At 42.3% G+C, this 12,329-nt stretch overlaps 1 protein-coding gene across 2 annotated transcripts; it reads left to right on the top strand.

Moving 5' to 3' along the window:
- Positions 1 to 1,076: 1,076 nt before the first annotated feature.
- On the top strand, positions 1,077 to 12,100 carry slc35e3 (solute carrier family 35 member E3). 2 transcript variants are annotated; one of them, XR_013771805.1, is made up of 9 exons: positions 1,077 to 1,283; positions 5,155 to 5,617; positions 5,766 to 5,876; positions 7,057 to 7,116; positions 9,331 to 9,429; positions 9,588 to 9,670; positions 9,942 to 10,026; positions 10,122 to 11,817; positions 11,856 to 12,100. XR_013771805.1 is itself a non-coding variant. In XM_079263537.1 (8 exons), exons 2-8 carry the CDS (start codon positions 5,219 to 5,221, stop codon positions 10,221 to 10,223), a joined length of 939 nt encoding a protein of 312 aa, XP_079119663.1. In that variant the 5' UTR covers positions 1,077 to 1,283; positions 5,155 to 5,218; the 3' UTR covers positions 10,224 to 12,100. The 2 variants fall into 2 exon arrangements, 1 of the variants encoding a protein (XP_079119663.1); XM_079263537.1 differs by having other exon boundaries at positions 10,122 to 12,100.
- The last annotated feature ends 229 nt before the right edge of the window (positions 12,101 to 12,329 follow it).

The following is a 12,329-nucleotide window of genomic DNA, read 5'->3' on the forward strand; positions in this document are numbered from 1 at the left end:
TGGTGTATGTAATATGTCTTCATTCTATTATATTTCTGTACTGCTCAATTATCATTCATTCATTCATTCATTTTCCGAACCGCTTATTCTAATTCAGGGTCGCGGGGAAGCTGGAGCCTATCCCAGCCGGCTTTGGGCGACAGGCAGGGTACACCCTGGACAGCTCGCCAGTCCATCACAGGGCCTCAATTATCATGTCTTTGTATATTGACTTGACTTCATGTATGTTCTGCCTGAGGTATTGCTTGGTACTTGTGTAATATAATTATATTCCAAGAAGACATGCGAGAATATGAGTTTAATGTTTGGCCAAAGATATGCAGATAAACTTACATATACAGTTGTGCTCATATTTGTTCATACATTTTCATTGAAGAAGGGGGGGGAAAAAGCTGCCTGTAAAATAAGATGAAATTGACCAAAGTAATAATAAGTAAAAATTTTATGAAAATCATAACATTATTTTCTAATTCTGGCTCAATGGAAATATTTTTTTTTTAAAAAACAAACAAATAAGATGATGTATTACAAATTACATCATTCATGAACTAATATTTTGTTGAACAATTCTTTAATGTTTCCGCTCCAGTCAGGTGTTTTCTGTTCCTCTCAGTCAGACTTCTGCACCTGTTGGCAGGTATTTTGTCCCACTGTTCAACAGAAAAGTGCTCTAATTTGTCCAGGACCAATTTGTTTCTTTGTTTGTGTTTTTCTTTCTTCAACTCAATTAAATGAAAAAACGGTGTCTTATGTTACTAAATTATATTTTTTGCAAATTTTTAGTTCTTGTTCCTTTTTTTAAAACTCCAGTTTTTCAATGACTGTTGTAAATTCAACCTTTTCTTTAATAAAAGGATATGAATACACATGTGCACAACTGTAACAATAAATATTAAGTGTTAACTTTCAAGTTTTTAATTATTACTTTTTTCTGTATACGTAGTGAGACATCGTTCTTAATCCTACTTTTTAAATCTGTGTGGAGTGAGATGTGATCGTATACAGACGATCTCTGCTCCCCCCGCCATCCTCCGGTCCGTTAGCTGACGCTGTTGTTCAGTCTTACGGCAACACGGAGGAAACAGGAACACACGGACCCGCTTCGTGGTTTTTAACTGAAAATCACAGCCGTATTTTGGAGAACAGGGAAAATAAACTCCTCCAGCTGGGGATTTGTCGCTGTAAGGACCAGGATAGGAGCTCCGAGCTGTGCGAAGAGACGCTCACTCAGGCTCAGGTTCCAAACTCGGGTTGTTTGGCCGGAGCGAAGATGGAGACCCCAGGTAAACTTTCCTTCATGCGTGGCAGAATGCGGGACAGACGGACAGACAGCCAGTTAGGCTGTAAGTTAAAAGACCTGATATTGTATCTAGATCTAATTATCTTCGTGATATAAATCCCGTTAAACAAACAAGCCATACTTTATGTGGTAATAGATTCATTTTAAGCTGCATTACTTATGTTAAAGTCACATAGGTTTATAATGTCTCTGGTTTTTCAAGTTTTTAGTGCCACTTTCATTTATTTCAGAGCCTATGTGTTAAAATCAGTGAAGAAAAGCTGTTAAATTAAAACCTTAAACGTCTGTCATAGCAAAATTATTACACTAGTGGAAAATACATGTAATACGAATACTACACAGACAGGGCCGGATTAAAAGTGCACAGGCCCCTGGGCCCAGAGTGTTCCAGGGCCCCCCTTCCCCACCGCAATATTGTAAAAATAGTGAATGATACACTATACACTATGAAATGACATTTCTAATATCTCTCAACCAGTGGTACCAATAGCAACACACTGGACACTGTGGTGTAACTATCTGGCTTTGATATTCATTTTGTTTTATGTCCAAACTGCTGGTGTTTCCCCGACTTGGGCCCCACATGGGCCCCTGGGCCTGTGCCCCATAATCCGGCCTTGTACACAGATATATGTAAGTATACAAGATATGACAACACAGGAAAAAAGAAAATTGAAAACAGCTGACATTTCCTTTAAACTTCATTTTAATACTAAATACAATATACAATGCAATACAACTTTATTTATAAGGCACTTTAAAAGCAATAACGTTGACCAAAGTGCCACATAAAAATAAAAGAAAGCGGAATAAATAACATACATTAGGACAACTTTTAAAAAAAAATTAAGACATCAAAAAACAATTAAAAAATAAAAGAAAACAAATTAAAACAATCGAAATAAAATCAGATCTGAAAAGTCAACTTATTGTGCAGAAACTTATTGTTATTTGAAGTTATTTACCCTCAAAACTAAACTGTAATATATGGATATTGAAGTCCATAATCCTGCAGGTTTTCATTGTCTTCCTGCTCCAACACACCTGACTCAAACTAACCAGTCATTGTGCAGAACTTAATCAGCTATTGGATACATTTAATGGAAGCCAGGTGTGTTGGATCAGGGAAACACAGAAAACCTGCAGGACAGCGATACTTAGGACTGACCGGCCACCCCTGCATGATAGAAAACTTTGTAAAGAACCCATTTTAAGTTGTACCGTTTAGCGCTTTGTTTCTAGCAGCCTGTCATCAAGACCAAGTGTTTCTCATGTCCAGCCCCACCTGCCCGCTTGCCCTGCATGTTTTATAGGCAAGCCTACCTCAACACACCTGAATAAAGTAAAAGACTTGTTAACAGGCTGCAAAGACCTTGATGAGGAAGTTCAGTAATCTGACTCAGCTGCTTTGGAGGAGGAACGTGTCAAAATGCACGGCAGGAGGGCCTGAGGACTGGAATCGAGCACTGATATAAAGAAACAAGGAGTGGCTGTCGACTTTTATACATCACTTTTACTTAAGTTCTGCATTCAGCTATAAAACTGTAATGAGGTTTTATGAGTGTGACATTTAGAACTTTAGCCTTTTGGAAATTAGCCAGATTGCTCCACTAATGTTCATCTCTAACATGTTCACCAAGCTCTTATGAAACTACGTTAATAAAATCACAATCCGCGTGTTTACATGGGAGTTTTAATTCCTGTTTAATTCTGAATAAAAGTTAATTCCGCTTTAAACTGATGAAAAACGACAATGTAAACACTTAATTCCTAATGCTGATTTCTATTTGGGATTAAACTTAATTCCGATGTAAGTAGCTGGTTTATTCGCATTTTAATTACGAACTATTTAAGTCCTCATGTAAACCTTCATTCCTCTCTAAGTTAATTCCAGTCGTTCTGAGCATGCTCGTTACCTTGTCCTGTCCGCGCGTTGTTTTCCCTCCCGTGTTCGGTAGTCTATCTTTCTTCTCCTTCTCAGTTGCTGCAGAAAGTGAAGTAGTATGCTCGTGTTGAGCTGCCACATCAACTTTATAATAAAAATAGCGGCGAAACTGGTACTTATTATGTAGTTTTTACAAGTTACGACTGCATAGATGGGCGGAGCCTCCGTGACATCACCCGTAGGTTTCTGAAGAGCTAAATTGAAGCTCGGTGGGCGGTTCCTACCATCACCATCTTAGCAGGGGTATGCATCTCGTCACACTCGAAAAATACAAATATGGGCAAAGAGGTGGAGCTGAGAGGGGAGGCTGAGTGACATCGAGCGAACTCTGAGCTTTCTGTAGCTAAGAGCTAACCGAGCTAACCTGGAGATAACGGGAGATAACCAGCTAACAGAGGTAAGCAGGCTAAAGCTAAGTCACGTTAACCGGCTAAAAACCACGGTTGTTCTACGTTCTTCTGACTTGAAGCAGGAGATCGGGAACCTGTCAATCAAAAGAACATGCCCCTAAATATGCCGAACTTCAAGATTAAATTACTTTTAAACGGGCGAGTTAGAAAAAAATTCACTCCCCCCACAGTTGTCATGAAGGTAAACCTGACCTATTAAACCTCAAATGGATTTTTGTACCAGACTGTAAACGTGTTTATTTCTGTTGTAAACATGTTTATTTCTGCTGTAAATGTGTTTATTTCTGCTGTAAACATGTTTATTTCTGCTGTAAACATGTTTATTTCTGCTGTAAACATGTTTATTTCTGCTGTGAAGTTGGTCGTTTTAACATGGGAGTCTATGGAGATTTGCGCTGTTTTGCAGCCCCTAGTGGATGAAGGGGGAACTGCAGTTTTATGAACTTCTGCATAGGCTTCACTTTCATATATTTCATATATCATCCATCTTTCATATACTGTACAGTGTATGGTTACGACTGAAAAGACAAGAAGCATGGAGCCAACTTTGTTTATTTCCGGTATACGTCATACGTCACGTGCACCCTCTGTCCAATCAGAACCCTTCCCAACCCACCGCTCTAAAGAGGAATAAAGCTAGGATGTGTTTCATGTAAACCTTCATTCGTAATTATTATTTTCATGTAAACTCGTAGGATAATACATTAATTCCGAATTTTAATTTGGAATTATTAATTTCGTATTAAATAACATCATGTAGCGTACCCTGAAATGTTATTTGGAGTTATTTACCCCCAAGCCACCACAATTAATGCCAATTTTTTGTTCCTTTTTTTTTTTGCTTGCTTACAATATAAATGTAAATTGCAAAGCAGTTTCCAAAATCTGCACTAATTTGTTTAAGAAAATAAACAATTTCTGGATTTTCCTGGAACTGCCAAAGTGTTTTTACATCACTGCATTGCTTATTTCACCAAAGTCGCTGCTCGTTTCTACCAGTTGTGGATCCGGTTTAGTCATAATGAGATGGCTCTTACTTACCGGAGTCCAGATTTGTTCAGAACAAACACCAGACAATCCTACAACTTCCACACAGGAGAAGATCTCTATAAAGGGAGGTTGATGTTGTTTAATGCTAAAAAACTTCTTCTGGAAGTGTTTCTAAGGTAAGATGTCAGAAAGGGTTTTATAACTGTGTAAACTGGCTAAAACAAGCTGATTAAATGGTAAATTCATCCTCGGTGTCTGAGGGCTCCAGTGTTTTCCTCCAGCAGCATGGGGGATTGTTATTCCACTCCGTCCTGCAGGATGAGTGAGTCATACTAACGACACTGTGGACATCAGCTGCACACAGCAGGATGGAGAATAAAAAGCTGTCAGTTTCAGCTCCTCCATGTGAGACTTGGCAGATGTTCCACACGAGCATCTCCATATGCAGCAGCCATGCAGAGGTAGCAGCTCAACTTTCCACTTTCTAACGCGCTCTTCTCCGCTTGCAGCATGAACTAAGTTTGTTCCAACAAAACTCTGCTGGAGAAGTGAAGCTCGGAAACCTCTGGAACCATGCCACAGCTCCTGGGTTTTTCAGCCAACAGGCGCATCGTCGCCGGCCTGCTGGTCAACCTGCTCTCCTCCATTTGCATCGTTTTCATCAACAAATGGATCTACGTGCACTACGGCTTCCCCAACATGACTTTAACGCTCGTCCACTTTGTGGTCACCTGGCTGGGACTCTACATCTGCCAGAAAATGGACATTTTCTCCCCAAAAAGCCTCCCGTTGCGCCGGATTGTGTGGCTGGCGCTCAGTTTCTGTGGGTTTGTGGCCTTCACCAACCTCTCTCTGCAGAATAACTCCATCGGGACGTACCAGCTGGCTAAAGCGATGACTACGCCCGTCATCATCCTCATCCAGACCACCTACTACAAGAAGACCTTCTCGACCAAAATTAAACTGACCCTGGTGAGAAATCTCATCTCTGTAATTCTTGCAGTAACCTTGGGTCCATTAATCAGAGTGTGTGTGTGTGTGTGTGTGTGTGTGTGTGTGTGTGTGTGTGTGTGTGTGTGTGTGTGTGTGTGTGTGTGTGTGTGTGTGTGTGTGTGTGCAGGTGCCCATAACATTAGGAGTTATTTTAAACTCCTACTACGACGTGCGGTTCAACCTGCAGGGGACTGTGTTTGCTTCGCTGGGCGTTCTGGTGACTTCGCTTTACCAGGTGGTGAGTAAACACGAAGAGAGAAGACGATGACTGAAAGGCTTGTTCCATCCTCCAGGAGAAGCAAGAACCGAGTTCAAGAAAAAGATAAAATTTCCTTTTCGTCAGGTCCATCCATCCTCCACGAGAAGCAGGTCTGCAGCGGGGAGGGGTCACTGCGGGGGGCGGTGTCTGCTTTATGTGCCATGAACCCGGTTGTTACCTCCACCAGGTTATGTTTTTCCCGCCGTCTTTGTGCTCAAGATAACTTAAAAGGTTACGGACAGATTTTTATAAAAATGTCAAGAGTTGTTGGAAATGTAAAAATGAAGAACTAATTAAATTCTGGTGGTGATCCGGATCACCGTTTGGATCCAGGAATGTTTGAAAAGGATTCTTTAACGTCGTGCTCGGCGGAGGTTTCCGCTCTCCGAGTGTTTTTCTAGTTTCATATTTAATGAACAACTTCGTCCGTGGCAGGGCGGGTCGTGCACGCGGCAGGGCGGGTCGTGCACGCGGCTGGGTCCGAGTGTTTTAATGCCACATGTAAAAATGTTGGTACTTTCTCACCACCTCGATCAGCTGTTTTATCAAAACAATCCGTTTTACCTGCAACAGTAAAAACGCGAAGCAGCAACTCCGCTTCATGCTTTCTCCGTGTTAACCACGCCCACCTCCTATGTCCGACCAATCACACGATACTTCTCGAAGCCCCACAAGAAAAAAGTTCGCGAGAACAAAATGACGTCATTTTCTTCTCGGAGCCTCGAGAACAAGAACAAAGTTCTGGCTTCTGGTGGAGGATGGAACAAGCTGAAGTCTGGCAGGAAAGCAACTATGGCTTTTTGGGTGCCGATTTGATTTAAATTATGATTCTCACAATTCTTTGATATTGCTGATTTTTGTCGATTAAAAACAAAATAAATGTATAAAACTTTTTTTTACTCATCATTTTCCTTGATTTTAGTGAGAAAAAACAACCCAGTAGCCAGACCATCATTCTTCTGCTATAATGCCCAAGAAGACAAGTTAAAAGATCAATAAAAACAATAAAAATGACATTTTATTATGGATTATTATTTATTTGAAAGAAAAAAAAGATTTTTTAACAAAAAATCGATTATAAAATTTTGAAGCAAAATATTTTTCGATTTTTCTATTTGATTTCCCCCCCTCTAAAAGAAAGCACCTGTTTGTCTTTCAGTGGGTGGGGGCGAAGCAACATGAGCTCCAGGTGAACTCCATGCAGCTCCTCTACTATCAGGTATGACTCAGACGCTGCCGAACGGTTAAAGGTTGTTCTCGGCTCGCTATCTCCTCATACTTTATGCTTTCTGATGGCGCCGACCTCTGACCTGCTGCTCTTTGTGTGAAACTCCACCTGGGATTTATTTGGACTTCTGAACAGCATTTAGCTTCTGGACGTCTCTGGTCTCTTTACTCTGGCCTTAGTTTGGCTTTAGACTTTAGTTCTGGACTTTCAGCCTCATCCTTCTTTATTTAGAGCTTTTTCCTTCAGGGCTTGACTTGCTGTTTTGGGGCTTGTTTTGGGCCCTGTTCATACTTTTGGGACCTTTAACATTCAGTCTTCTTGGAATTAAACTCTGAATTGACTGCATTTATTTATTTATTTTACTTTAGGACGTTTTAGTGCTGATTTTGGGGTTTTTCGTTCTTCATTTGGGACATTTGGGTTTTGTTTTTAGACTCTACACTGCAACAACTCAGCCTTAAAAAACAAGAAAAAAATATACAAAAATGAGGTAAATGTTGCATAAGATAAGATAAGTTATCTGCCAACAGAACAAGAAAATTTGGCTTGTCAGGACTTCCCAAAACAAGGAAAAATACTCTGAAAACAAGAGGAATTCTCTGGAATAAAAACCAAGAATTATCTTACCTTTAAAATAATAAGCACATGTGTACTCAGTTTAAGGTTTTTAATCTTACATTTCAGTTTTTGCAGTCGTGTTTCCACAGGACTTTATGTGAACGCCAGCGTGAGGACTGTTGGTTTTAACAGATAGCTAACAATCTTCTTCTTGTGTTTGTATTTTCTACTGACATGTCCACACAATAAGTCGTGAAACAGACTCGTAGAAATAAAAGATGCTTCTAAAACTGCTTCATCTCTTTAGCATCTCTATTAAAACATGTAAAGGGAACATATAGATATTATTTTGCTCAGATTTCACCTCAGTGATTGTTAAAAAAAAAAAAAAAAAGCTTTTTTTGGACAGAATTGGTAAAGTATGATGTACGCGTCCAGTTCAGATATGAGTCATCCTGACTATTGACTTTGACTATTTTAGTAGCATATTTAGCATCCTATTCCCTGGGTGCAGGACTAACGGTGAGACTCCTCAGTCCTATTCCCTGGGTGCAGGACTAACGGTGAGACTCCTCAGTCCTATTCCCTGGGTGCAGGACTAACGGTGAGACTCCTCAGTCCTATTCCCTGGGTGTAGGACTAACGGTGAGACTCCTCAGTCCTATTCCCTGGGTGTAGGACTAACGGTGAGACTCCTCAGTCCTATTCCCTGGGTGCAGGACTAACGGTGAGACTCCTCAGTCCTATTCCCTGGGTGTAGGACTAACGGTGAGACTCCTCAGTCCTATTCCCTGGGTGTAGGACTAACGGTGAGACTCCTCAGTCCTATTCCCTGGGTGCAGGACTAACGGTGAGACTCCTCAGTCCTATTCCCTGGGTGCAGGACTAACGGTGAGACTCCTCAGTCCTATTCCCTGGGTGTAGGACTAACGGTGAGACTCCTCAGTCCTATTCCCTGGGTGCAGGACTAACGGTGAGACTCCTCAGTCCTATTCCCTGGGTGCAGGACTAACGGTGAGACTCCTCAGTCCTATTCCCTGGGTGCAGGACTAACGGTGAGACTCCTCAGTCCTATTCCCTGGGTGCAGGACTAACGGTGAGACTCCTCAGTCCTATTCCCTGGGTGCAGGACTAACGGTGAGACTCCTCAGTCCTATTCCCTGGGTGCAGGACTAACGGTGAGACTCCTCAGTCCTATTCCCTGGGTGTAGGACTAACGGTGAGACTCCTCAGTCCTATTCCCTGGGTGTAGGACTAACGGTGAGACTCCTCAGTCCTATTCCCTGGGTGCAGGACTAACGGTGAGACTCCTCAGTCCTATTCCCTGGGTGCAGGACTAACGGTGAGACTCCTCAGTCCTATTCCCTGGGTGCAGGACTAACGGTGAGACTCCTCAGTCCTATTCCCTGGGTGTAGGACTAACGGTGAGACTCCTCAGTCCTATTCCCTGGGTGTAGGACTAACGGTGAGACTCCTCAGTCCTATTCCCTGGGTGCAGGACTAACGGTGAGACTCCTCAGTCCTATTCCCTGGGTGCAGGACTAACGGTGAGACTCCTCAGTCCTATTCCCTGGGTGCAGGACTAACGGTGAGACTCCTCAGTCCTATTCCCTGGGTGCAGGACTAACGGTGAGACTCCTCTGTCAGGCTCCTCTCTCCTCAGGCTTCCTGCTCTGCATCATCCCCATGTTTGAGCCACTGACTGGAGACGGAGGAATATTTGGACCGTGGTCGCTTCCTGCTCTGGTCAGACGCAACACGACACCTTTGATAAGATAACCTTGCTGTATTTGCAGCAGGTGAACTGCTGGCTTGGTTTGAAGCTGAGTTGGACATGTTTAGTTTCTACTGGACCTGCCTGAGCGACGCTGCAGGATTTTACCGTCAGGCTTCTTGTTACCTAGGTGACGGTGCTGTTCTCCGGTGTGGTGGCGTTCCTGGTCAACCTGTCCATCTACTGGATCATTGGAAACACCTCAGCAGTCACGTATCCTCACCTGCACATGCAGTTAGGGGGGGGGGGGGGGGGGGGGGGGGGGTTTCAGGACCTCAGGACCGTTTTACTTGTACCAGTTTTTAAATCACCGCATTTGAGACAATGTCATTAGGAAGAATAAAAACTTAGTGTGTTTGTGGAGAGGGTGTGTGTGTGTGTGTGTGTGTGTGTGTGTGTGTGTGTGTGTGTGTGTGTGTGTGTGTGTGTGTGTGTGTGTGTGTGTGTAGGTTTCACTGTTTTCCTTCTTGACTCTGGCTATCAGCTACAACATGTTTGGTCATTTTAAGTTCTGCATCACACTGGTTGGAGGATACCTGCTCTTCCATGACCCACTGTCCCTCAACCAGGTGAGTCTTTACAAGCAGCTCCAGTCATTGAACCCAGCAACGGTCAACGCCACCATTATGTTCTCCTGAACCCCTTCTCTTTCTGACTAACTCAGGCATTGGGAATCCTCTGCACGCTGGCGGGAATCTTGTCATACACCCACTTCAAGCTGGTGGAACAAGAAGAGGGGAAGAGCCGTCTGGCTCAGAGACCGTAGACCTGTCAATCATCTGCACAGACTTCTGTCGCTGCTTATGCACAGATTTCTTTTATATAGTTTCTATTTTTATAAAGAGCCTCTTTTAGAAGAAGCAACAGTTTCATGGTGGTTCTGCTGGTCACACTCGTCCAGCGGATCTTTAGAAATGCTGAAGGGGAGCTGAAGCTGATCCCATCAGCAGCAGGACGTCAGTATGCTGAGATGAAAAGCAGTTTTTTACTTCATGAAAGAAGAAAAAATTCCTGTACATCAAGCTGATAAAAGAAGACATTTGGTTTCAGGGCTGAAGGATGTTGCAGAGTTCGTCCGTTTGCAGCAGCTTGCAGAAGAACTGGATGACCCGTGGTTTGGTTCACCAGCAGCCAATCGATAGAAAGCAAACTTTTCTGACAGCAGATTCTGCCTTTGTGACGAAATATGAATAGTTATGTTTGTATGATTATAACAAGTGTTTAGTGCAGTCAGAATAATTCCAGTGACAATAAATCCAACTCATTTTTAGGCTGCACCGTTAAGATAGCGGACTGCTTTCTGTTCACACTGAGATAGTTTGCGACAGATGGAATGATGCAGATCGATATTTCATTGGTCCATAAGGAAATTGTGTGGTGGTCCATCACTCACATTCACACCGGTAACGAGACAGAATCAGAAGAATAATCAACATGCATATAAAAATTGCAATAAGTAACTCCGTAAAGACATCAGGAAATAAAGGCAAAACATTTCCAGCTTTCCTCTCCTGCTGCCTCCTGAAGTCGCTGCATCATGCAGCTGTTTCCACGAGGGACAAACGCGGGAGAAGAGCGGGTTCAGGGTCTTCGAGCCCTGATCTCGTAGAGCATCTTCTGCCCCACCTCCTCCTCCAGAGTCCTGGTCCAGTCAAACCACAGAGCCTGCTGTCCCGATGAGCTGGTTCAGCCTCTGAACCAGCCTCTTAGCGGTGTAGAAAAGGACACAAAACGGACCGATAAACACGTGCAGGAACTTGAGGCAGAGCTTTAACAAGAAGCTCTTCCCCGTTCACAGCGACCATGTTTGCAGGCTGGCTGTTTGTTTAGCTAATCAGTGGAGACCACCTCGACTTGTGGCTGCAGAGGGGATGAATTTAATCTTCAAACCTCAACATTTCCAAATTTCCCTCATGAAAGTAGTCAGACTCGTTCCCACGATGCCATTTTTCCATTCTGGGCTGAAATCCAAATGAGTTTTCCCTGAAATGAACCTGGAATTAGACTAGGTTTAGCTTTTATTGTTGCATTTACCTCCCTTATTATTTGTTAAATTCTTTGCATGATGATGAGAATTTCCAGGAACAAATGAACTTGCTAACATTTGTTGAAAAGTGAGAGAAAGGTTGGATTTGTTGACACAAATTTCTACTTTGTGTGAAAACAGTCTGATCCTTAGTTGTGTTGTGAAAAACAAGTTTGGTTCTTGTTCCCAGATGTTGACGTCAAACGTTTGAGTGCTTTTATTACAGCTCAACATCTCATCTGACTTCACTGCACAGAGTTCATGTTTCACTTGTTTGTTTACAAAGTTTTTCTCGTGTGTGTGTGTGTGTGTGTGTGTGTGTGTGTGTGTGTGTGTGTGTGTGTGTGTGTGTGTGTGTGTGTGTGATGAAAGATTTGTTTACAATCTAAATGATTTTAGTTTTTCTGCTTGTTGATTAATTTAGCTTCATTGTTTTATTTGTATTGATTTCTGTAATTTTCACTGCTTGGACTTGCTGATTTCTACTTATTTCTTTTTGAGGTCACATTTCAGAAGCATGTTTTACCTCTGAGAGACGTCTGCATCCATCGTTTTGATCAGCATGTGAAGGGATTCTTCCAAAGCTCAGTCTGGTAACAAGGTCCAATCAGTTCAGATACAACCAGCTGATATTGGTTGTTTTTAATATGTACAAAATGTAAAGTTAGTCAATAAACTGGTAGAAAATCTGTTTAACTTTTAATTGTCAAGACACAAGTGGCTTTCTTGCTACTGGTTTATTTGTAGACTTCTCCACAAATAGCACCGTGAGAACTGAACAAAAATATGAAAGAAATAATAAACAGTGTCAATTTGACATACAAACAACATGCACAGTCAGTAAAT

Source organism: Telmatherina bonti (assembly GCF_933228915.1).
Source record: "Telmatherina bonti genome assembly, chromosome: 23".
Lineage (NCBI taxonomy): Eukaryota > Metazoa > Chordata > Actinopteri > Atheriniformes > Telmatherinidae > Telmatherina > Telmatherina bonti.

Bases quoted from the DNA above. Each gene is read 5' to 3' on its own strand.
- slc35e3 (XM_079263537.1), top strand. From the start codon at position 5,219: ATGCCACAGCTCCTGGGTTTTTCAGCCAACAGGCGCATCGTCGCCGGC. The intron at 7,117-9,330 runs GTATGACTCAGA...CTCCTCTGTCAG, and splicing joins TGCAGCTCCTCTACTATCAG to GCTCCTCTCTCCTCAGGCTT. The intron at 9,430-9,587 runs GTCAGACGCAAC...CTTGTTACCTAG, and splicing joins CGTGGTCGCTTCCTGCTCTG to GTGACGGTGCTGTTCTCCGG.